Here is a 22,125-nt window from a genome sequence, read left to right as displayed (position 1 = left end):
AGAGAGCCAGAGAGAGCGCCAGAGAGAGCCAGAGAGAGCCAGAGAGCGCCAGAGAGAGAGCGCCAGAGAGAGAGCGCCAGAGAGAGAGCGCCAGAGAGAGAGCGCCAGAGAGAGAGCCAGAGAGAGAGCCAGAGAGAGAGCCAGAGAGCGCCAGAGAGAGAGCCAGAGAGCGAGCGAGAGAGAGAGCCAGAGAGAGAGCGCCAGAGAGAGAGCCAGAGAGAGCGCCAGAGAGAGAGCCAGAGAGAGAGCCAGAGAGAGAGCCAGAGAGAGAGCCAGAGAGAGAGAGAGCCAGAGAGAGAGAGAGAGCCAGAGAGAGAGAGAGCCAGAGAGAGAGAGCCAGAGAGAGAGCCAGAGAGAGCGCCAGAGAGAGCGCCAGAGAGAGCTAGTGAGAGAGCCAGAGAGAGCTAGTGAGAGAGCCAGAGAGAGCTAGTGAGAGAGCCAGAGAGAGAGCTAGTGAGAGAGCCAGTGAGAGAGCCAGAGAGAGAGAGAGCCAGAGAGAGAGAGCCAGAGAGAGAGGGCCAGAGAGAGCGCCAGAGAGAGCGCCAGAGAGAGCGCCAGAGAGAGCGCCAGAGAGATGGAGTTAGACAGCGGGATGGAGAGAGCAGAAAAAAGCAGAGTGAAGGAGTGTTATTTCAGACATCCTTTGTTACTCCTACCTTCCTGCTGTCTCTCTGAGTCATTTGACTCCCACCTGTTCTGAGAGAACATGACTGCTTTCCAGAAGGCACCCTATTCCCTATATACACACTACACTGCTGTTGACCAGAGCGACACAGCCCTATGGGCCCTGGTCAAAAGTAGTGCACTATAAAGGGAGTAGGATGCCGTTTTGGGACGCAGCCCATGTAGGCGTCTAGCAACAAGGAAGCTATTGATCAGCCAATGCGCCATGCTGCTCTGCCTACACTCTGCTCCCAAACAAATCAATGTTATCCTTCAGCGCTACCTACGCTTCCAGTCTTCTGCAGCCAGAATCAAGGACCTCAGCTACGTGGAGGAGGCATTGTGACAGAGCCTTCAATAAACAGGTGATCGCCCTCAAACAGAAAATAGCACACATCACTGGTGACATGTTTTCAGACCCACACCACCCCCCCGGCCAGCAATAGATGAACATGGGGGGAACAATCACTGACAATCACTGAAGTATTGGACAATTACTGAAGTACATCTCGTGAAAAATAACTTGCTTTGTCCAGTTTAGGTGTGGGTGCGTGGGGGGGGCGATGGACAGGGGATGTTTTGGTGTGGGTGCGTGGGGGGGGCGATGGACAGGGGATGTTTTGGTGTGAGTGTGTGTGTGTGTGTCCATGCGTGTGTAGGTGTGTGTGTGTGTGTGTGTGTGTGTGTGTGTGTGTGTGTGTGTGTGTGTGTGTGTGTGTGTGTGTGTGTGTGTGTCCATGCGTGTGTAGGTGTGTGTATCCGTGTGTGTGTGTGTCTATGCCTAAACACATCTATCCTACTCACCAGCGCATGAAAGGACGATACAGAGAAGATTCCGAGGCGTCCCATGGCCAGTTTGGTGGGTCTGGAGGCTACGGCTAGCAGGCGTTTGGGGTTGGGCAGCTCCCCTCCCTGCAGACTGGCCAGGTAACACCGGTACCGGAACAAACCCATATGAAACTGTTCCAAGTTCTGCTCCCACAGAAAGATCTAGAACACACAAACAACAACAATCCATTCTAAACTACTGGGCAATCCAGCATGGCCGGTCAGCTCTGTCTACGACTTTTAAAGTGGTTAGACTTCAACCAGCCCCATGACTCGGATGTTTATCACAACAAGTGGCGGGGTGACGGTCTTGTTGCTGTATATTGAATCCCAGATTGCCCCTTTAATTGGTGTTCATCAGAGAGAAAGTGAAAAGAGATGCACGAGAGCTTTTAACAGCTCGTCTGAGCTGGTAGCTGTTATTACTGACTCCCACGCAAAGTCTCTCCGTTCGTCGACGCGTCTCTCTCTCTCTCTCCAACCAAACCTTTCGTTAGTGGCACCAAGGAGCCCTAAGATGGTGTCCAAGCACTTCCTCTGTTCTCTGCTTCCAGTCGTGTTGTTTAAAGTTCTACTGACCAGCCTGCTCTCTGTAGTCTAATGTCTGTTGTTGACCAGCCTGCTCTCTGTAGTCTAATGTCTGTTGTTGACCAGCCTGCTCCCTGTAGTCTAATGTCTGTTGTTGACCAGCCTGCTCTCTGTAGTCTAATGTCTGTTGTTGACCAGCCTGCTCCCTGTAGTCTAATGTCTGTTGTTGACCAGCCTGCTCTCTGTAGTCTAATGTCTGTTGTTGACCAGCCTGCTCCCTGTAGTCTAATGTCTGCTGTTGACCAGCCTGCTCTCTGTAGTCTAATGTCTGTTGTTGACCAGCCTGCTCTCTGTAGTCTAATGTCTGTTGTTGACCAGCCTGCTCTCTGTAGTCTAATGTCTGTTGTTGACCAGCCTGCTCCCTGTAGTCTAATGTCTGTTGTTGACCAGCCTGCTCTCTGTAGTCTAATGTCTGTTGTTGACCAGCCTGCTCCCTGTAGTCTAATGTCTGCTGTTGACCAGCCTGCTCCCTGTAGTCTAATGTCTGCTACTGACCAGCCTGCTCTCTGTAGTCTAATGTCTGCTGTTGACCAGCCTGCTCCCTGTAGTCTAATGTCTGCTGTTGACCAGCCTGCTCCCTGTAGTCTAATGTCTGCTGTTGACCAGCCTGCTCTCTGTAGTCTAATGTCTGTTGTTGACCAGCCTGCTCTCTGTAGTCTAATGTCTGTTGTTGACCAGCCTGCTCTCTGTAGTCTAATGTCTGTTGTTGACCAGCCTGCTCTCTGTAGTCTAATGTCTGTTGTTGACCAGCCTGCTCTCTGTAGTCTAATGTCTGTTGTTGACCAGCCTGCTCTGTGTAGTCTAATGTCTGTTGTTGACCAGCCTGCTCTGTGTAGTCTAATGTCTGTTGTTGACCAGCCTGCTCTCTGTAGTCTAATGTCTGCTGTTGACCAGCCTGCTCCCTGTAGTCTAATGTCTGTTGTTGACCAGCCTGCTCCCTGTAGTCTAATGTCTGCTGTTGACCAGCCTGCTCCCTGTAGTCTAATGTCTGCTACTGACCAGCCTGCTCTCTGTAGTCTAATGTCTGCTGTTGACCAGCCTGCTCCCTGTAGTCTAATGTCTGCTGTTGACCAGCCTGCTCTCTGTAGTCTAATGTCTGCTGTTGACCTGCCTGCTCCCTGTAGTCTAATGTCTGCTGTTGACCAGCCTGCTCCCTGTAGTCTAATGTCTGCTGTTGACCAGCCTGCTCTCTGTAGTCTAATGTCTGTTGTTGACCAGCCTGCTCTCTGTAGTCTAATGTCTGCTGTTGACCAGCCTGCTCTCTGTAGTCTAATGTCTGTTGTTGACCAGCCAGCTCCCTGTAGTCTAATGTCTGCTGTTGACCAGCCTGCTCTCTGTAGTCTAATGTCTGTTGTTGACCAGCCTGCTCTCTGTAGTCTAATGTCTGTTGTTGACCAGCCTGCTCTCTGTAGTCTAATGTCTGTTGTTGACCAGCCTGCTCCTGTAGTCTAATGTCTGCTGTTGACCAGCCTGCTCTCTGTAGTCTAATGTCTGTTGTTAACCAGCCTGCTCTCTGTAGTCTGTCTGTTGTTGACTAGCCTGCTCCCTGTAGTCTAATGTCTGCTGTTGACCAGCCTGCTCTCTGTAGTCTAATGTCTGTTGTTAACCAGCCTGCTCTCTGTAGTCTGTCTGTTGTTGACCAGCCTGCTCTCTGTAGTCTAATGTCTGTTGTTGACCAGCCTGCTCTCTGTAGTCTAATGTCTGTTGTTAACCAGCCTGCTCTCTGTAGTCTGTCTGTTGTTGACTAGCCTGCTCCCTGTAGTCTAATGTCTGCTGTTGACCAGCCTGCTCTCTGTAGTCTCATGTCTGCTACTGACCAGCCTGCTCTCTGTAGTCTAATGTCTGTTGTTGACCAGCCTGCTCTCTGTAGTCTAATGTCTGTTGTTGACCAGCCTGCTCTCTGTAGTCTAATGTCTGTTGTTGACCAGCCTGCTCTCTGTAGTCTAATGTCTGTTGTTGACCAGCCTGCTCTCTGTAGTCTAATGTCTGTTGTTGACCAGCCTGCTCTCTGTAGTCTAATGTCTGTTGTTGACCAGCCTGCTCTCTGTAGTCTAATGTCTGTTGTTGACCAGCCTGCTCTCTGTAGTCTAATGTCTGCTGTTGACCAGCCTGCTCCCTGTAGTCTAATGTCTGTTGTTGACCAGCCTGCTCCCTGTAGTCTAATGTCTGCTGTTGACCAGCCTGCTCCCTGTAGTCTAATGTCTGCTACTGACCAGCCTGCTCTCTGTAGTCTAATGTCTGCTGTTGACCAGCCTGCTCCCTGTAGTCTAATGTCTGCTGTTGACCAGCCTGCTCTCTGTAGTCTAATGTCTGCTGTTGACCTGCCTGCTCCCTGTAGTCTAATGTCTGCTGTTGACCAGCCTGCTCCCTGTAGTCTAATGTCTGCTGTTGACCAGCCTGCTCTCTGTAGTCTAATGTCTGTTGTTGACCAGCCTGCTCTCTGTAGTCTAATGTCTGCTGTTGACCAGCCTGCTCTCTGTAGTCTAATGTCTGTTGTTGACCAGCCAGCTCCTGTAGTCTAATGTCTGCTGTTGACCAGCCTGCTCTCTGTAGTCTAATGTCTGTTGTTGACCAGCCTGCTCTCTGTAGTCTAATGTCTGTTGTTGACCAGCCTGCTCTCTGTAGTCTAATGTCTGTTGTTGACCAGCCTGCTCCTGTAGTCTAATGTCTGCTGTTGACCAGCCTGCTCTCTGTAGTCTAATGTCTGTTGTTAACCAGCCTGCTCTCTGTAGTCTGTCTGTTGTTGACTAGCCTGCTCCCTGTAGTCTAATGTCTGCTGTTGACCAGCCTGCTCTCTGTAGTCTAATGTCTGTTGTTAACCAGCCTGCTCTCTGTAGTCTGTCTGTTGTTGACCAGCCTGCTCTCTGTAGTCTAATGTCTGTTGTTGACCAGCCTGCTCTCTGTAGTCTAATGTCTGTTGTTAACCAGCCTGCTCTCTGTAGTCTGTCTGTTGTTGACTAGCCTGCTCCCTGTAGTCTAATGTCTGCTGTTGACCAGCCTGCTCTCTGTAGTCTCATGTCTGCTACTGACCAGCCTGCTCTCTGTAGTCTAATGTCTGTTGTTGACCAGCCTGCTCTCTGTAGTCTAATGTCTGCTGTTGACCAGCATGCTCTCTGTAGTCTGTTGTTGACCAGCCTGCTCCTGTAGTCTAATGTCTGCTGCTGACCAGCCTGCTCTCTGTAGTCTAATGTCTGCTGTTGACCTGCCTGCTCCCTGTAGTCTAATGTCTGTTGTTGACCAGCCTGCTCTCTGTAGCTCTGCAGTCTAATGTCTGCTGCTGACCAGCATGCTCCCTGTAGTCTAATGTCTGCTGCTGACCAGCCTGCTCCCTGTAGTCTAATGTCTGCTGTTGACCAGCCTGCTCTCTGTAGTCTAATGTCTGCTGTTGACCAGCCTGCTCTCTGTAGTCTGTTGTTGACCTGCCTGCTCCCTGTAGTCTGTCTGTTGTTGACCAGCCTGCTCTCTGTAGTCTAATGTCTGTTGTTGACCAGCCTGCTCTCTGTAGTCTAATGTCTGTTGTTGACCAGCCTGCTCCCTGTAGTCTAATGTCTGTTGTTGACCAGCCTGCTCTCTGTAGTCTAATGTCTGTTGTTGACCAGCCTGCTCCCTGTAGTCTAATGTCTGTTGTTGACCAGCCTGCTCTCTGTAGTCTAATGTCTGTTGTTGACCAGCCTGCTCCCTGTAGTCTAATGTCTGTTGTTGACCAGCCTGCTCTCTGTAGTCTAATGTCTGTTGTTGACCAGCCTGCTCTCTGTAGTCTAATGTCTGTTGTTGACCAGCCTGCTCTCTGTAGTCTAATGTCTGCTGTTGACCAGCCTGCTCTCTGTAGTCTAATGTCTGCTGTTGACCAGCCTGCTCTCTGTAGTCTAATGTCTGTTGTTGACCAGCCTGCTCTCTGTAGTCTAATGTCTGCTGTTGACCAGCCTGCTCCCTGTAGTCTAATGTCTGTTGTTGACCAGCCTGCTCTCTGTAGTCTAATGTCTGTTGTTGACCAGCCTGCTCTCTGTAGTCTAATGTCTGCTGCTGACCAGCCTGCTCTCTGTAGTCTAATGTTTGTTGCTGACCTGCCTGCTCCCTGTAGTCTGTCTGTTGTTGACCAGCCTGCTCTCTGTAGTCTAATGTCTGCTGTTGACCAGCCTGCTCTCTGTAGTCTAATGTCTGCTGTTGACCAGCCTGCTCTCTGTAGTCTAATGTCTGTTGTTGACCAGCCTGCTCTCTGTAGTCTAATGTCTGTTGTTAACCAGCCTGCTCACTGTAGTCTGTCTGTTGTTGACTAGCCTGCTCCCTGTAGTCTAATGTCTGCTGTTGACCAGCCTGCTCTCTGTAGTCTAATGTCTGCTGTTGACCAGCCTGCTCTCTGTAGTCTAATGTCTGCTGTTGACCAGCCTGCTCTCTGTAGTCTAATGTCTGTTGCTGACCAGCCTGCTCTCTGTAGTCTAATGTCTGTTGTTGACCAGCCTGCTCTCTGTAGTCTAATGTCTGCTGTTGACCAGCCTGCTCTCTGTAGTCTGTTGTTGACCAGCCTGCTCCCTGTAGTCTAATGTCTGCTGCTGACCAGCCTGCTCTCTGTAGTCTGTTGTTGACCAGCCTGCTCCCTGTAGTCTAATGTCTGCTGTTGACCAGCCTGCTCTCTGTAGTCTGACCTGCCTGCTCCCTGTAGTCTAATGTCTGTTGTTGACTAGCCTGCTCTCTGTAGCTCTGCAGTCTAATGTCTGCTGCTGACCAGCATGCTCCCTGTAGTCTAATGTCTGTTGTTGACCTGCCTGCTCTCTGTAGTCTAATGTCTGCTGCTGACCAGCCTGCTCCCTGTAGTCTAATGTCTGCTGTTGACCAGCCTGCTCTCTGTATGCTAATGTCTGCTGTTGACCAGCCTGCTCTCTGTAGTCGGTTGTTGACCAGCCTGCTCTCTGTAGTCTAATGTCTGCTGTTGACCAGCCTGCTCTCTGTAGTCTGTGGTCCTTCTGTAGCTCAGTTGGTAGAGCATGGCGCTTGTCTGATTCCCGGGACCACCCATACGTAGAATGTATGCACACATGACAGCGCTTTGGATGCGTCTGCTAAATGGCATATTTTTTTATTTTTTTTTTATGTCTGCTGCTGACCAGCCTGCTCTCTGTAGTCTAATGTCTGCTGCTGACCAGCCTACTCCCTGTAGTCTAATGTCTGTTGACCAGCCTGCTCCCTGTAGTCTCATGTCTGCTACTGACCAGCCTGCTCTCTGTAGTCTAATGTCTGTTGTTGACCAGCCTGCTCTCTGTAGTCTAATGTCTGTTGTTGACCAGCCTGCTCCCTGTAGTCTAATGTCTGTTGTTGACCAGCCTGCTCTCTGTAGTCTAATGTCTGTTGTTGACCAGCCTGCTCCCTGTAGTCTAATGTCTGTTGTTGACCAGCCTGCTCTCTGTAGTCTAATGTCTGTTGTTGACCAGCCTGCTCTCTGTAGTCTAATGTCTGTTGTTGACCAGCCTGCTCTCTGTAGTCTAATGTCTGTTGTTGACCAGCCTGCTCCCTGTAGTCTAATGTCTGTTGTTGACCAGCCTGCTCTCTGTAGTCTAATGTCTGTTGTTGACCAGCCTGCTCTCTGTAGTCTAATGTCTGCTGTTGACCAGCCTGCTCTCTGTAGTCTAATGTCTGCTGTTGACCAGCCTGCTCCCTGAAGTCTAATGTCTGCTGTTGACCAGCCTTCTCTCTGTAGTCTAATGTTTGTTGCTGACCTGCCTGCTCCCTGTAGTCTAATGTCTGTTGTTGACCAGCCTGCTCTCTGTAGTCTAATGTCTGCTGTTGACCAGCCTGCTCTCTGTAGTCTAATGTCTGCTGTTGACCAGCCTGCTCTCTGTAGTCTAATGTCTGTTGCTGACCAGCCTGCTCTCTGTAGTCTAATGTCTGTTGTTGACCAGCCTGCTCTCTGTAGTCTAATGTCTGCTGTTGACCAGCCTGCTCTCTGTAGTCTAATGTCTGCTGTTGACCAGCCTGCTCTCTGTAGTCTAATGTCTGTTGTTGACCAGCCTGCTCTCTGTAGTCTAATGTCTGTTGTTAACCAGCCTGCTCTCTGTAGTCTGTCTGTTGTTGACCAGCCTGCTCCCTGTAGTCTAATGTCTGCTGTTGACCAGCCTGCTCTCTGTAGTCTCATGTCTGCTACTGACCAGCCTGCTCTCTGTAGCCTAATGTCTGTTGCTGACCAGCCTGCTCTCTGTAGTCTAATGTCTGTTGTTGACCAGCCTGCTCTCTGTAGTCTAATGTCTGCTGTTGACCAGCATGCTCTCTGTAGTCTGTCTTGTTGACCAGCCTGCTCTCTGTAGTCTAATGTCTGCTGTTGACCTGCCTGCTCCCTGTAGTCTAATGTCTGTTGTTGACCAGCCTGCTCTCTGTAGCTCTGCAGTCTAATGTCTGCTGCTGACCAGCATGCTCCCTGTAGTCTAATGTCTGCTGTTGACCAGCCTGCTCTCTGTAGTCTAATGTCTGCTGTTGACCAGCCTGCTCTCTGTAGTCTGTTGTTGACCAGCCTGCTCTCTGTAGTCTAATGTCTGCTGTTGACCAGCCTGCTCTCTGTAGTCTAATGTCTGCTGCTGACCAGCCTACTCCCTGTAGTCTAATGTCTGTTGTTGACCAGCCTACTCCCTGTAGTCTAATGTCTGTTGTTGACCAGCCTGCTCTCTGTAGTCTAATGTCTGTTGTTGACCAGCCTGCTCCCTGTAGTCTAATGTCTGCTGTTGACCAGCCTGCTCTCTGTAGTCTAATGTCTGTTGTTGACCAGCCTGCTCTCTGTAGTCTAATGTCTGTTGTTGACCAGCCTGCTCCCTGTAGTCTAATGTCTGCTGTTGACCAGCCTGCTCTCTGTAGTCTAATGTCTGCTGTTGACCTGCCTGCTCTCTGTAGTCTAATGTCTGCTGCTGACCAGCCTGCTCCCTGTAGTCTAATGTCTGCTGTTGACCAGCCTGCTCTCTGTATGCTAATGTCTGCTGTTGACCAGCCTGCTCTCTGTAGTCGGTTGTTGACCAGCCTGCTCTCTGTAGTCTAATGTCTGCTGCTGACCAGCCTGCTCTCTGTAGTCTAATGTCTGCTGCTGACCAGCCTACTCCCTGTAGTCTAATGTCTGTTGACCAGCCTGCTCCCTGTAGTCTCATGTCTGCTACTGACCAGCCTGCTCTCTGTAGTCTAATGTCTGTTGTTGACCAGCCTGCTCTCTGTAGTCTAATGTCTGTTGTTGACCAGCCTGCTCCCTGTAGTCTAATGTCTGTTGTTGACCAGCCTGCTCTCTGTAGTCTAATGTCTGCTGTTGACCAGCCTGCTCCATGTAGTCTAATGTCTGTTGTTGACCAGCCTGCTCTCTGTAGTCTAATGTCTGTTGTTGACCAGCCTGCTCTCTGTAGTCTAATGTCTGTTGTTGACCAGCCTGCTCTCTGTAGTCTAATGTCTGTTGTTGACCAGCCTGCTCCCTGTAGTCTAATGTCTGTTGTTGACCAGCCTGCTCTCTGTAGTCTAATGTCTGCTGTTGACCAGCCTGCTCCCTGTAGTCTAATGTCTGCTGTTGACCAGCCTGCTCTCTGTAGTCTAATGTCTGCTGTTGACCAGCCTGCTCCCTGAAGTCTAATGTCTGCTGTTGACCAGCCTGCTCTCTGTAGTCTAATGTTTGTTGTTGACCAGCCTGCTCCCTGTAGTCTAATGTCTGTTGTTGACCAGCCTGCTCTCTGTAGTCTAATGTCTGTTGTTGACCAGCCTGCTCTCTGTAGTCTAATGTCTGTTGTTGACCAGCCTGCTCTCTGTAGTCTAATGTCTGCTTTTGACCAGCCTGCTCTCTGTAGTCTAATGTCTGCTGTTGACCAGCCTGCTCCCTGTAGTCTAATGTCTGCTGTTGACCAGCCTGCTCTCTGTAGTCTGCTGTTGACCAGCCTGCTCCCTGTAGTCTAATGTCTGCTGTTGACCAGCCTGCTCCCTGTAGTCTAATGTCTGTTGTTGACCAGCCTGCTCTCTGTAGTCTAATGTCTGCTGTTGACCAGCCTGCTCTCTGTAGTCTAATGTCTGCTACTGACCAGCCTGCTCCCTGTAGTCTAATGTCTGCTGTTGACCAGCCTGCTCTCTGTAGTCTGCTGTTGACCTGCCTGCTCCCTGTAGTCTAATGTCTGCTGTTGACCAGCCTGCTCTCTGTAGTCTGCTGTTGACCTGCCTGCTCCCTGTAGTCTAATGTCTGTTGTTGACCAGCCTGCTCTCTGTAGTCTAATGTCTGCTGTTGACCAGCCTGCTCTCTGTAGTCTAATGTCTGCTGTTGACCAGCCTGCTCTCTGTAGTCTAATGTCTGCTGTTGACCAGCCTGCTCTCTGTAGTCTAATGTCTGCTGTTGACCAGCCTGCTCTCTGTAGTCTAATGTCTGCTGTTGACCAGCCTGCTCTCTGTAGTCTGTTGTTGACCAGCCTGCTCCCTGTAGTCTAATGTCTGCTGTTGACCAGCCTGCTCTCTGTAGTCTGCTGTTGACCTGCCTGCTCCCTGTAGTCTAATGTCTGTTGTTGACTAGCCTGCTCTCTGTAGCTCTGCAGTCTAATGTCTGCTGCTGACCAGCATGCTCCCTGTAGTCTAATGTCTGTTGTTGACCTGCCTGCTCTCTGTAGTCTAATGTCTGCTGCTGACCAGCCTGCTCCCTGTAGTCTAATGTCTGCTGTTGACCAGCCTGCTCTCTGTATGCTAATGTCTGCTGTTGACCAGCCTGCTCTCTGTAGTCGGTTGTTGACCAGCCTGCTCTCTGTAGTCTTAATGTCTGCTGTTGACCAGCCTGCTCTCTGTAGTCTAATGTCTGCTGCTGACCAGCCTGCTCTCTGTAGTCTAATGTCTGCTGCTGACCAGCCTACTCCCTGTAGTCTAATGTCTGTTGACCAGCCTGCTCCCTGTAGTCTCATGTCTGCTCCTGACCAGCCTGCTCTCTGTAGTCTAATGTCTGCTGCTGACCAGCCTGCTCCCTGTAGTCTAATGTCTGTTGACCAGCCTGCTCCCTGTAGTCTAATGTCTGCTACTGACCAGCCTGCTCTCTGTAGTCTAATGTCTGTTGTTGACCAGCCTGCTCCATGTAGTCTAATGTCTGTTGTTGACCAGCCTGCTCTCTGTAGTCTAATGTCTGTTGTTGACCAGCCTGCTCTCTGTAGTCTAATGTCTGTTGTTGACCAGCCTGCTCTCTGTAGTCTAATGTCTGTTGTTGACCAGCCTGCTCCCTGTAGTCTAATGTCTGTTGTTGACCAGCCTGCTCTCTGTAGTCTAATGTCTGCTGTTGACCAGCCTGCTCCCTGTAGTCTAATGTCTGCTGTTGACCAGCCTGCTCTCTGTAGTCTAATGCCTGCTGTTGACCAGCCTGCTCCCTGAAGTCTAATGTCTGCTGTTGACCAGCCTGCTCTCTGTAGTCTAATGTTTGTTGTTGACCAGCCTGCTCCCTGTAGTCTAATGTCTGTTGTTGACCAGCCTGCTCTCTGTAGTCTAATGTCTGCTGTTGACCAGCCTGCTCCCTGTAGTCTAATGTCTGCTGTTGACCAGCCTGCTCTCTGTAGTCTAATGTCTGCTGTTGACCAGCCTGCTCCCTGAAGTCTAATGTCTGTTGTTGACCAGCCTGCTCTCTGTAGTCTAATGTCTGCTGTTGACCAGCCTGCTCTCTGTAGTCTAATGTCTGCTGTTGACCAGCCTGCTCTCTGTAGTCTAATGTCTGTTGTTGACCAGCCTGCTCTCTGTAGTCTAATGTCTGTTGTTAACCAGCCTGCTCTCTGTAGTCTGTCTGTTGTTGACCAGCCTGCTCCCTGTAGTCTAATGTCTGCTGTTGACCAGCCTGCTCTCTGTAGTCTCATGTCTGCTACTGACCAGCCTGCTCTCTGTAGCCTAATGTCTGTTGCTGACCAGCCTGCTCTCTGTAGTCTAATGTCTGTTGTTGACCAGCCTGCTCTCTGTAGTCTAATGTCTGCTGTTGACAAGCATGCTCTCTGTAGTCTGTTGTTGACCAGCCTGCTCTCTGTAGTCTAATGTCTGCTGTTGACCTGCCTGCTCCCTGTAGTCTAATGTCTGTTGTTGACCAGCCTGCTCTCTGTAGCTCTGCAGTCTAATGTCTGCTGCTGACCAGCATGCTCCCTGTAGTCTAATGTCTGCTGTTGACCAGCCTGCTCTCTGTAGTCTAATGTCTGCTGTTGACCAGCCTGCTCTCTGTAGTCTGTTGTTGACCAGCCTGCTCTCTGTAGTCTAATGTCTGCTGTTGACCAGCCTGCTCTCTGTAGTCTAATGTCTGCTGCTGACCAGCCTGCTCTCTGTAGTCTAATGTCTGCTGCTGACCAGCCTGCTCCCTGTAGTCTAATGTCTGTTGTTGACCAGCCTGCTCCCTGTAGTCTAATGTCTGCTGTTGACCAGCCTGCTCTCTGTAGTCTAATGTCTGTTGTTGACCAGCCTGCTCTCTGTAGTCTAATGTCTGTTGTTGACCAGCCTGCTCTCTGTAGTCTAATGTCTGTTGTTGACCAGCCTGCTCTCTGTAGTCTAATGTCTGTTGTTGACCAGCCTGCTCCCTGTAGTCTAATGTCTGCTGTTGACCAGCCTGCTCTCTGTAGTCTAATGTCTGCTGTTGACCAGCCTGCTCTCTGTAGTCTAATGTCTGCTGTTGACCTGCCTGCTCCCTGTAGTCTAATGTCTGCTGTTGACCAGCCTGCTCCCTGTAGTCTAATGTCTGTTGTTGACCAGCCTGCTCTCTGTAGTCTAATGTCTGTTGTTGACCAGCCTGCTCCCTGTAGTCTAATGTCTGTTGTTGACCAGCCTGCTCTCTGTAGTCTAATGTCTGTTGTTGACCAGCCTGCTCTCTGTAGTCTAATGTCTGTTGTTGACCAGCCTGCTCTCTGTAGTCTAATGTCTGCTGTTGACCAGCCTGCTCTCTGTAGTCTAATGTCTGCTGTTGACCAGCCTGCTCCCTGAAGTCTAATGTCTGCTGTTGACCAGCCTTCTCTCTGTAGTCTAATGTTTGTTGCTGACCTGCCTGCTCCCTGTAGTCTAATGTCTGTTGTTGACCAGCCTGCTCTCTGTAGTCTAATGTCTGTTGTTGACCAGCCTGCTCTCTGTAGTCTAATGTCTGCTGTTGACCAGCCTGCTCTCTGTAGTCTAATGTCTGCTGTTGACCAGCCTGCTCCCTGTAGTCTAATGTCTGTTGTTGACCAGCCTGCTCTCTGTAGTCTAATGTCTGCTGTTGACCAGCCTGCTCCCTGTAGTCTAATGTCTGCTGTTGACCAGCCTGCTCCCTGTAGTCTAATGTTTGTTGCTGACCTGCCTGCTCCCTGTAGTCTGTCTGTTGTTGACCAGCCTGCTCTCTGTAGTCTAATGTCTGCTGTTGACCAGCCTGCTCTCTGTAGTCTAATGTCTGCTGTTGACCAGCCTGCTCTCTGTAGTCTAATGTCTGCTGTTGACCAGCCTGCTCTCTGTAGTCTAATGTCTGTTGTTGACCAGCCTGCTCTCTGTAGTCTAATGTCTGTTGTTAACCAGCCTGCTCACTGTAGTATGTCTGTTGTTGACTAGCCTGCTCCCTGTAGTCTAATGTCTGCTGTTGACCAGCCTGCTCTCTGTAGTCTCATGTCTGCTACTGACCAGCCTGCTCTCTGTAGTCTAATGTCTGCTGTTGACCAGCCTGCTCTCTGTAGTCTAATGTCTGTTGCTGACCAGCCTGCTCTCTGTAGTCTAATGTCTGTTGTTGACCAGCCTGCTCTCTGTAGTCTAATGTCTGCTGTTGACCAGCCTGCTCTCTGTAGTATGTTGTTGACCAGCCTGCTCCCTGTAGTCTAATGTCTGCTGCTGACCAGCCTGCTCTCTGTAGTCTGTTGTTGACCAGCCTGCTCCCTGTAGTCTAATGTCTGCTGTTGACCAGCCTGCTCTCTGTAGTCTGCTGTTGACCTGCCTGCTCCCTGTAGTCTAATGTCTGTTGTTGACTAGCCTGCTCTCTGTAGCTCTGCAGTCTAATGTCTGCTGCTGACCAGCATGCTCCCTGTAGTCTAATGTCTGTTGTTGACCTGCCTGCTCTCTGTAGTCTAATGTCTGCTGCTGACCAGCCTGCTCCCTGTAGTCTAATGTCTGCTGTTGACCAGCCTGCTCTCTGTATGCTAATGTCTGCTGTTGACCAGCCTGCTCTCTGTAGTCGGTTGTTGACCAGCCTGCTCTCTGTAGTCTAATGTCTGCTGTTGACCAGCCTGCTCTCTGTAGTCTAATGTCTGCTGCTGACCAGCCTGCTCTCTGTAGTCTAATGTCTGCTGCTGACCAGCCTACTCCCTGTAGTCTAATGTCTGTTGACCAGCCTGCTCCCTGTAGTCTCATGTCTGCTACTGACCAGCCTGCTCTCTGTAGTCTAATGTCTGTTGTTGACCAGCCTGCTCTCTGTAGTCTAATGTCTGCTGTTGACCAGCCTGCTCTCTGTAGTCTAATGTCTGCTGTTGACCAGCCTGCTCTCTGTAGTCTGTTGTTGACCAGCCTGCTCCCTGTAGTCTAATGTCTGCTGTTGACCCGCCTGCTCTCTGTAGTCTGTTGTTGACCAGCCTGCTCCCTGTAGTCTAATGTCTGCTGTTGACCAGCCTGCTCTCTGTAGCTCTGCAGTCTAATGTCTGCTGCTGACCAGCATGCTCCCTGTAGTCTAATGTCTGTTGTTGACCTGCCTGCTCTCTGTAGTCTAATGTCTGCTGCTGACCAGCCTGCTCCCTGTAGTCTAATGTCTGCTGTTGACCAGCCTGCTCTCTGTAGTCTAATGTCTGCTGTTGACCAGCCTGCTCTCTGTAGTCTAATGTCTGCTGTTGACCAGCCTGCTCCCTGTAGTCTAATGTCTGTTGTTGACCAGCCTGCTCTCTGTAGTCTAATGTCTGCTGTTGACCAGCCTGCTCTCTGTAGTCTAATGTCTGCTACTGACCAGCCTGCTCTCTGTAGTCTAATGTCTGCTGTTGACCAGCCTGCTCTCTGTAGTCTAATGTCTGCTGCTGACCAGCCTGCTCTCTGTAGTCTAATGTCTGCTGCTGACCAGCCTACTCCCTGTAGTCTAATGTCTGTTGACCAGCCTGCTCCCTGTAGTCTCATGTCTGCTACTGACCAGCCTGCTCTCTGTAGTCTAATGTCTGTTGTTGACCAGCCTGCTCTCTGTAGTCTAATGTCTGCTGTTGACCAGCCTGCTCTCTGTAGTCTAATGTCTGCTGTTGACCAGCCTGCTCTCTGTAGTCTGTTGTTGACCAGCCTGCTCCCTGTAGTCTAATGTCTGTTCTTGACCAGCCTGCTCCCTGTAGTCTAATGTCTGCTGTTGACCAGCCTGCTCTCTGTAGCTCTGCAGTCTAATGTCTGCTGCTGACCAGCATGCTCCCTGTAGTCTAATGTCTGTTGTTGACCTGCCTGCTCTCTGTAGTCTAATGTCTGCTGCTGACCAGCCTGCTCCCTGTAGTCTAATGTCTGCTGTTGACCAGCCTGCTCTCTGTAGTCTAATGTCTGCTGTTGACCAGCCTGCTCCCTGTAGTCTAATGTCTGTTGTTGACCAGCCTGCTCTCTGTAGTCTAATGTCTGCTGTTGACCAGCCTGCTCTCTGTAGTCTAATGTCTGCTACTGACCAGCCTGCTCTCTGTAGTCTAATGTCTGCTGTTGACCAGCCTGCTCTCTGTAGTCTAATGTCTGCTACTGACCAGCCTGCTCTCTGTAGTCTAATGTCTGCTGTTGACCAGCCTGCTCTCTGTAGTCTAATGTCTGCTGTTGACCAGCCTGCTCTCTGTAGTCTAATGTCTGCTGTTGACCTGCCTGCTCTCTGTAGTCTAACAGATGATGTTGACCTGCCTGCTCTCTGTAGTCTAATGTCTGCTGTTGACCAGCCTGCTCTCTGTAGTCTATTGTCTGCTGTTGACCAGCCTGCTCTCTGTAGTCTAATGTCTGCTGTTGACCAGCCTGCTCCCTGTAGTCTAATGTCTGTTGTTGACCAGCCTGCTCTCTGTAGTCTAATGGCTGTTGTTGACCAGCCTGCTCTCTGTAGTCTAATGTCTGCTGTTGACCTGCCTGCTCTCTGTAGCTCTGCAGTCTAATGTCTGCTGTTGACCAGCCTGCTCTCTGCAGTTTAACGGCTGTTGTTTACCAGCCTGCTCCCTGTAGTCTAATGTCTGTTGTTGACCAGCCTGCTCTCTGTAGTCTAATGTCTGCTGTTGACCAGCCTGCTCTCTGTAGTCTAATGTCTGTTGTTAACCAGCCTGCTCTCTGTAGTCTAATGTCTGCTACTGACCAGCCTGCTCTCTGTAGTCTAATGTCTGATATTGACCTGCTGTGTAGCTCTAACATGTTTAATGGGATGGTTTTTACCAGGGCACTGGAGCAGCACATTATTTATCAGTGTGTCCCCCACTCCTCTCAGTCCTGTACTAGTTGTTGGGCGAGTGGGGCGAGAGCCAGGGTGGAGGGGGAAAAGGAGACACTGTCCCTCTGCCAACTAGCCCAGAGAAGAAAGGGAAAATACAGGACATTCCTCTGTCAGATATGGGCTGGGATATGGAGTTGCGTCCCAAATAGCACCCTATTCACTATATAGTCTACTACTTTAGACCAGAGCCCCCTAACTCAAATTAAAAACTACCAGTGACCCCTCGACCCTATTCCAACCACACTGTTCAAAAGATGCTCATCGAGTTTGTAACCAACCTGATCAACAAGTCCATCAACACTGGACCAGTGCCGTCAATATTTTATTTTAAGAATGTGCAATGTCGGAATAATAGTAGAGAGAATTATTTATTTCAGCTTTTATTTCTTTCATCTCATTCCTGGTGGATCAGAAGTTTACATAGACTCAATTAGTATTTGGTGGCATTGCCTTTAAATTGTTTAACTTGGGTCAAATGTTTCTGGTAGCCTTCCACAAGCTTCCCACAATAAGTTGGGTGAATTTTGGCCCGTTCCTCCTGACAGAGCTGGTGTAACTGAGTCAGGATTGTAAGTCTCCTTGCTGGCACACGCCTTTTCAGTTCTGCCCACAAATCTTCTATAGGATTGAGGTCAGGGCTTTATGATGGTCACTCCAATACCTTGACTTTGTTGTCCTTAATACATTTTGCCACAACTTTAGAAGTATGCTTGGGGTCATTGTCCATTTGGAAGACCCATTTGCGACCAAGCTTTAACTTCCTCTCTGATGTCTTGAGATGTTGCTTTAATATATCCACGTAATTTCCTCCCTCATGATGCCATCTATTTTGTGAAGTGCACCAGTCCCTCCTGTAGCAAAGCACCCCCACAACATGATGCTGCCACCCCCGTGCTTCACGGTTGGGATGGTGTTCTTCGGCTTACAAGCCTCCCCCTTTTTCCTGCAGACATAACGATGGTCATTATGGCCATATTTTTGTTTCATCAGACCAGATATTTCTCAAAAAAATACGATCTTTGTCCCCATGTGGACAAAGAAACGTATTCTGGCTTTTTTATGGCGGTTTTGGAGCAGTGGCTTCTTCCATGCTGAGTGGCCTTTCAGGTTATGTCGATATAGGACTCGTTTTACTGTGGATATAGATACTTTTGTACCCGTTTCCTCCAGCATCTTCACAAGGTCCTTTGCTGTTGTTCTGAGATTGATTTGTACTTTTCACACCAAAGTACGTTCATCTCTAGGAGACAGAACGCGTCTCCTTCCTGAGCGGTATGATGGCTGCGTGGTCACATGGTGTTTATACTTGCATACTATTGCTTGTACAGATAAATGTGGTACTTTCAGGCATTTGGAAATTGCTCCCAAGGATGAACCAGACTTGTGGAGGTTTACAATTTTTTTCTGAGGTCTTGGCTGATTTCTTTTGATTTTCCCACGATGTCAAGCAAAGAAGCACTGAGTTGAAGGTAGGCCTTGAAATACATCCACAGGTACACCTCCAATTGACTCAAAAGATGTCAATTCGCCTATCAGAAGCTTCTAAAGCCATGACATAATTTTCTGGAATTTTCCAAGCTGTTTAAAGGCACAGTCAACTTAGTGTATGTAAACTTCTGACCCCCTGGAATTGTGATACAGTGAATTATAAGTGAAATAATCTGTCTGTAAACAATTGTTGGATAAATTACTTTGTGTCATGCACAAAGTAGACGTCCTAACCGTCTTGCCAAAACTATAGTTTGTTAACAAGAAATGTGTGGAGTGGTTGAAAAACTAGTTTTAATGACTCCAACCTAAGTGTATGTAAACTTCCGACTTCAACTGTCTGTGTCAGCTTAATAAATTATACAAATAGACACTATTGTATTTCAAAATTAAAATCACATTCGCTAGCCTATACTTTCAACTGGTCCAGTATGGTCTTCCTCTTCTTGGTATCAGTAGCTAAGCTCACACTCTCTCTCACCTGGTCCAGTATGGTCTTCCTCTTCTCGGTATCGGTAACTAAGCTCACACTCTCTCTCACCTGGTCCAGTATGGTCTTCCTCTTCTCGGTATCGGTAACTAAGCTCACACCCTCTCTCACCTGGTCCAGTATGGTCTTCCTCTTCTTGGTATCGGTAACTAAGCTCACACTCTCTCTCACCTGGTCCAGTATGGTCTTCCTCTTCTTGGTATCGGTAACTAAGCTCACACTCTCTCTCACCTGGTCCAATATGGTCTTCCTCTTCTTGGTATCGGTAACTAAGCTCACACTCTCTCTCACCTGGTCCAGTATGGTCTTCCTCTTCTTGGTATCGGTAACTAAGCTCACACTCTCTCTCACCTGGTCCAGTATGGTCTTCCTCTTCTTGGTATCGGTAACTAAGCTCACACTCTCTCTCACCTGGTCCAATATGGTCTTCCTCCTCTTGGTATCGGTAACTAAGCTCACACTCACCTGGTCCAGTATGGTCTTCCTCTTCTCGGTATCGGTAACTAAGCACACACTCGCTCTCACCTGGTGCAGTATGGTCTTCCTCTTCTTAGTATCGGTAACTAAGCTCACACCCTCTCTCACCTGGTCCAGTATGGTCTTCCTCTTCTTAGTATCGGTAACTAAGCACACACTCGCTCTCACCTGGTCCAGTATGGTCTTCCTCTTCTCGGTATCGGTAACTAAGCTCACACTCTCTCTCACCTTGTCCAGTATGGTCTTCCTCTTCTCGGTAACTAAGCTCACACTCTCTCTCACCTGGTCCAGTATGGTCTTCCTCTTCTTGGTATCGGTCACGGCACTGAGCTGCATGTCTCCCATCTTCTTCATCTTCTCGTCCATGTCGATCTTCTGCTCCAGCTTCTTAATCTCCACCCTCAACAGACGCACCGTGTCCTCCCGGTGATGCTGCCTGGCAACGGCCGCCGCGCACGCCGAGTGGATGGCCGTGATCCAGTTCTCCAGCTCCGTCTGGCTGCAGGACTACAGGGGTCAGAGGTTAGAGATCAAGGGTTAAATGGACAGGAGAGGTCGTCAGAGACAGTCAACAAAGAGCTAACCTTCTGGGTCATAGACACCAACAGCTGCATTTTCATTGCCAACATATGGTAATTGAGTCCTTTAATGAAAACTAACAGTATCTACCTCTTCAACTAACATCACACAGACCGGGTCTCTGAAGACAGAAACAGTCGACCGGGTCTCTGAAGACAGAAACAGTCGACCGGGTCTCTGAAGACAGAAACAGTCGACCGGGTCTCTGAAGACAGAAACAGTCGACCGGGTCTCTGAAGACAGAAACAGTCGACCGGGTCTCTGAAGACAGAAACAGTCGACCGGGTCTCTGAAGACAGAAACAGTCGACCGGGTCTCTGAAGACAGAAACAGTCGACCGGGTCTCTGAAGACAGAAACAGTCGACCGGGTCTCTGAAGACAGAAACAGTCGACCGGGTCTCTGAAGACAGAAACAGTCGACCGGGTCTCTGAAGAGCGAAACAGTCGACCGGGTCTCTGAAGAGCGAAACAGTCGACCGGGTCTCTGAAGAGCGAAACAGTCGACCGGGTCTCTGAAGAGCGAAACAGTCGACCGGGTCTCTGAAGAGCGAAACAGTCGACCGGGTCTCTGAAGACAGAAACAGTCGACCGGGTCTCTGAAGACAGAAACAGTCGACCGGGTCTCTGAAGACAGAAACAGTCGACCGGGTCTCTGAAGACAGAAACAGTCGACCAGGTCTCTGAAGACAGGAATGACCAAGCAGATTAGAACACTGTACATCTAAGATAGAAAAACAGACCATTTTGAGATGAATTGAGGCATTTTCATTCACCTAACGACTCCTTCAAGATCAAGAGAGGTGACATTGTGGAGGTGACACAGCCTCCCTGACCAAGGAAGGACACACACAGAGCCACCCTGACCAAGGAAGGAAGGAAGGAAGGAAGGACACACACACACACACACACACACACACACACACACACACACACACACACACACACACACACACACACACACACACACAGCCACCCTGACCAAGGAAGGAAGGACACACACACACCACCTACCTGGAAGAGAAAAGCATCTCCTAGAGAGTTGCTGAGGCAGAAGACAAAGTCCTTCTTGGGGTGTTCAGGGACGGCCTGGACAATACTATTCTCAGCCCACACCGCATGTTTAGGAGCACTGTTGTGGTCGATCCCCGACCGCCCGTCTGTCTCGTAGAAGAACAGAGTGCATCCTGGGAGAAGACGGGGAAAAAGGAAAAAACCATCAAATGATCAATCACATGTTAGTATATTAGCTGTTTTGCCTATAACACCTGTCGCAAAGCACAAAATGCATTGATTTGATAAATATCAATAGAAATGTCCTCCAGTGATATGAGAACCTTTCCTGTTGAAAAGTGATAGTATAAATACAGTAAAGTAGACACTCAAGGGTAAAAAAAAAAAATGTTTTGAGGAATATATATATATATTTTTTGACAACTGCAGACTTCAAGGAGTTGGGCTGATGGGAAGTGGTGATGTCATCCGCCTCCCCCTTTGCCCCAGGAACAACAGAGGAGCAGTAGAGAACTAAAGATGAAAGCCCCCCACACCCTCCTCCTTGTGCCTTGTCAAGACTTAACTAGCCCACCTATTGAAATGTGCCTTTTGTTAAGTCAGTCAGGTGTTAAATGAGGAGACTGGAGTGCCACTTTAATGTGATGTCCATTTCTAGAAACTAATATCTTTCTTCCTTTAAATATCTTACAAGGGGACATTTCCCTGCAGAAAACACAACAAATTAAATAAATAATAGCTAGATTTATTTCAATCAATTTAATTCTGCTCTCCAGTGGCCATGAAGTGCAGGTATGAAGTGCATCAGGCCTGGATTCTCAGGAGGGAGCATGCATCAGCAGAAGGCTGACGTGACTCTAGAAGGCTGACGTGACTCGAGAAGGCTGACGTGACTCTAGAAGGCTGACGTGACTCTAGAGGCTGACGGAGTGCTGACGTGACTCTAGAAGGCTGACGTGTCTAGAAGGCTGGGACGTGACTCGAGAAGGCTGACGTGACTCTAGAAGGCTGACGTGACTCTAGAAGGCTGACGTGACTCTAGAAGGCTGACGTGACTCTAGGCTGACGTGACTCTAGAAGGCGTGACTCTAGAAGGCTGACGTGACTCTAGAAGGCTGACGTGACTCGAGAAGGCTGACGTGACTCTAGAAGGCTGACGTGACTCTAGAAGGCTGACGTGACTCTAGAAGGCTGACGTGACTCTAGAAGGCTGACGTGACTAGAAGGCTGACGTGACTAGAAGGCTGACGTGACTCTAGAAGGCTGACGTGACTCTAGAAGGCTGACGTGACTCTAGAGGCTGACGTGACTCTAGAGGACGTGACTCTAGAAGGCTGACGTGACTCTAGAACGTGACTCTAGAAGGCTGACGTGACTCCGAGAAGGCTGACGTGACTCGAGAAGGCTGACGTGACTAGAAGGCTGACGTGACTCTAGAAGGCTGACGTGACTCTAGAAGGCTGACGTGACTCTAGAAGGCTGACGTGACTCGAGAAGGCTGCGTGACTGACTCGAGAAGGCTGACGTGACTCTAGAAGGCTGACGTGACTCGAGAAGGCTGACGTGACTCTAGAAGGCTAGAAGGCTGACGTGACTCGAGAAGGCTGACGTGACTCTAGAAGGCTGACGTGACTCTAGAAGGCT

At 49.5% G+C, this 22,125-nt stretch overlaps 1 protein-coding gene across 1 annotated transcript in view; it reads right to left on the bottom strand.

The window, feature by feature from the left end:
- LOC118381030 (rho guanine nucleotide exchange factor TIAM1-like) overlaps positions 1-22,125 on the bottom strand; it is a 267,860-nt gene that overhangs the window by 116,449 nt on the left and 129,286 nt on the right. Inside the window, 3 exon segments of the mRNA XM_052468677.1 lie at positions 1,468-1,653; positions 19,173-19,397; positions 20,482-20,654. Of these exon segments, the coding sequence (XP_052324637.1) occupies positions 1,468-1,653; positions 19,173-19,397; positions 20,482-20,654 (584 nt within the window).

The sequence above is a fragment of the Oncorhynchus keta genome, chromosome 18, assembly GCF_023373465.1.
Source record: "Oncorhynchus keta strain PuntledgeMale-10-30-2019 chromosome 18, Oket_V2, whole genome shotgun sequence".
NCBI classification, from domain to species: domain Eukaryota; kingdom Metazoa; phylum Chordata; class Actinopteri; order Salmoniformes; family Salmonidae; genus Oncorhynchus; species Oncorhynchus keta.
This window is presented reverse-complemented; position numbering and strand designations above follow the sequence as displayed.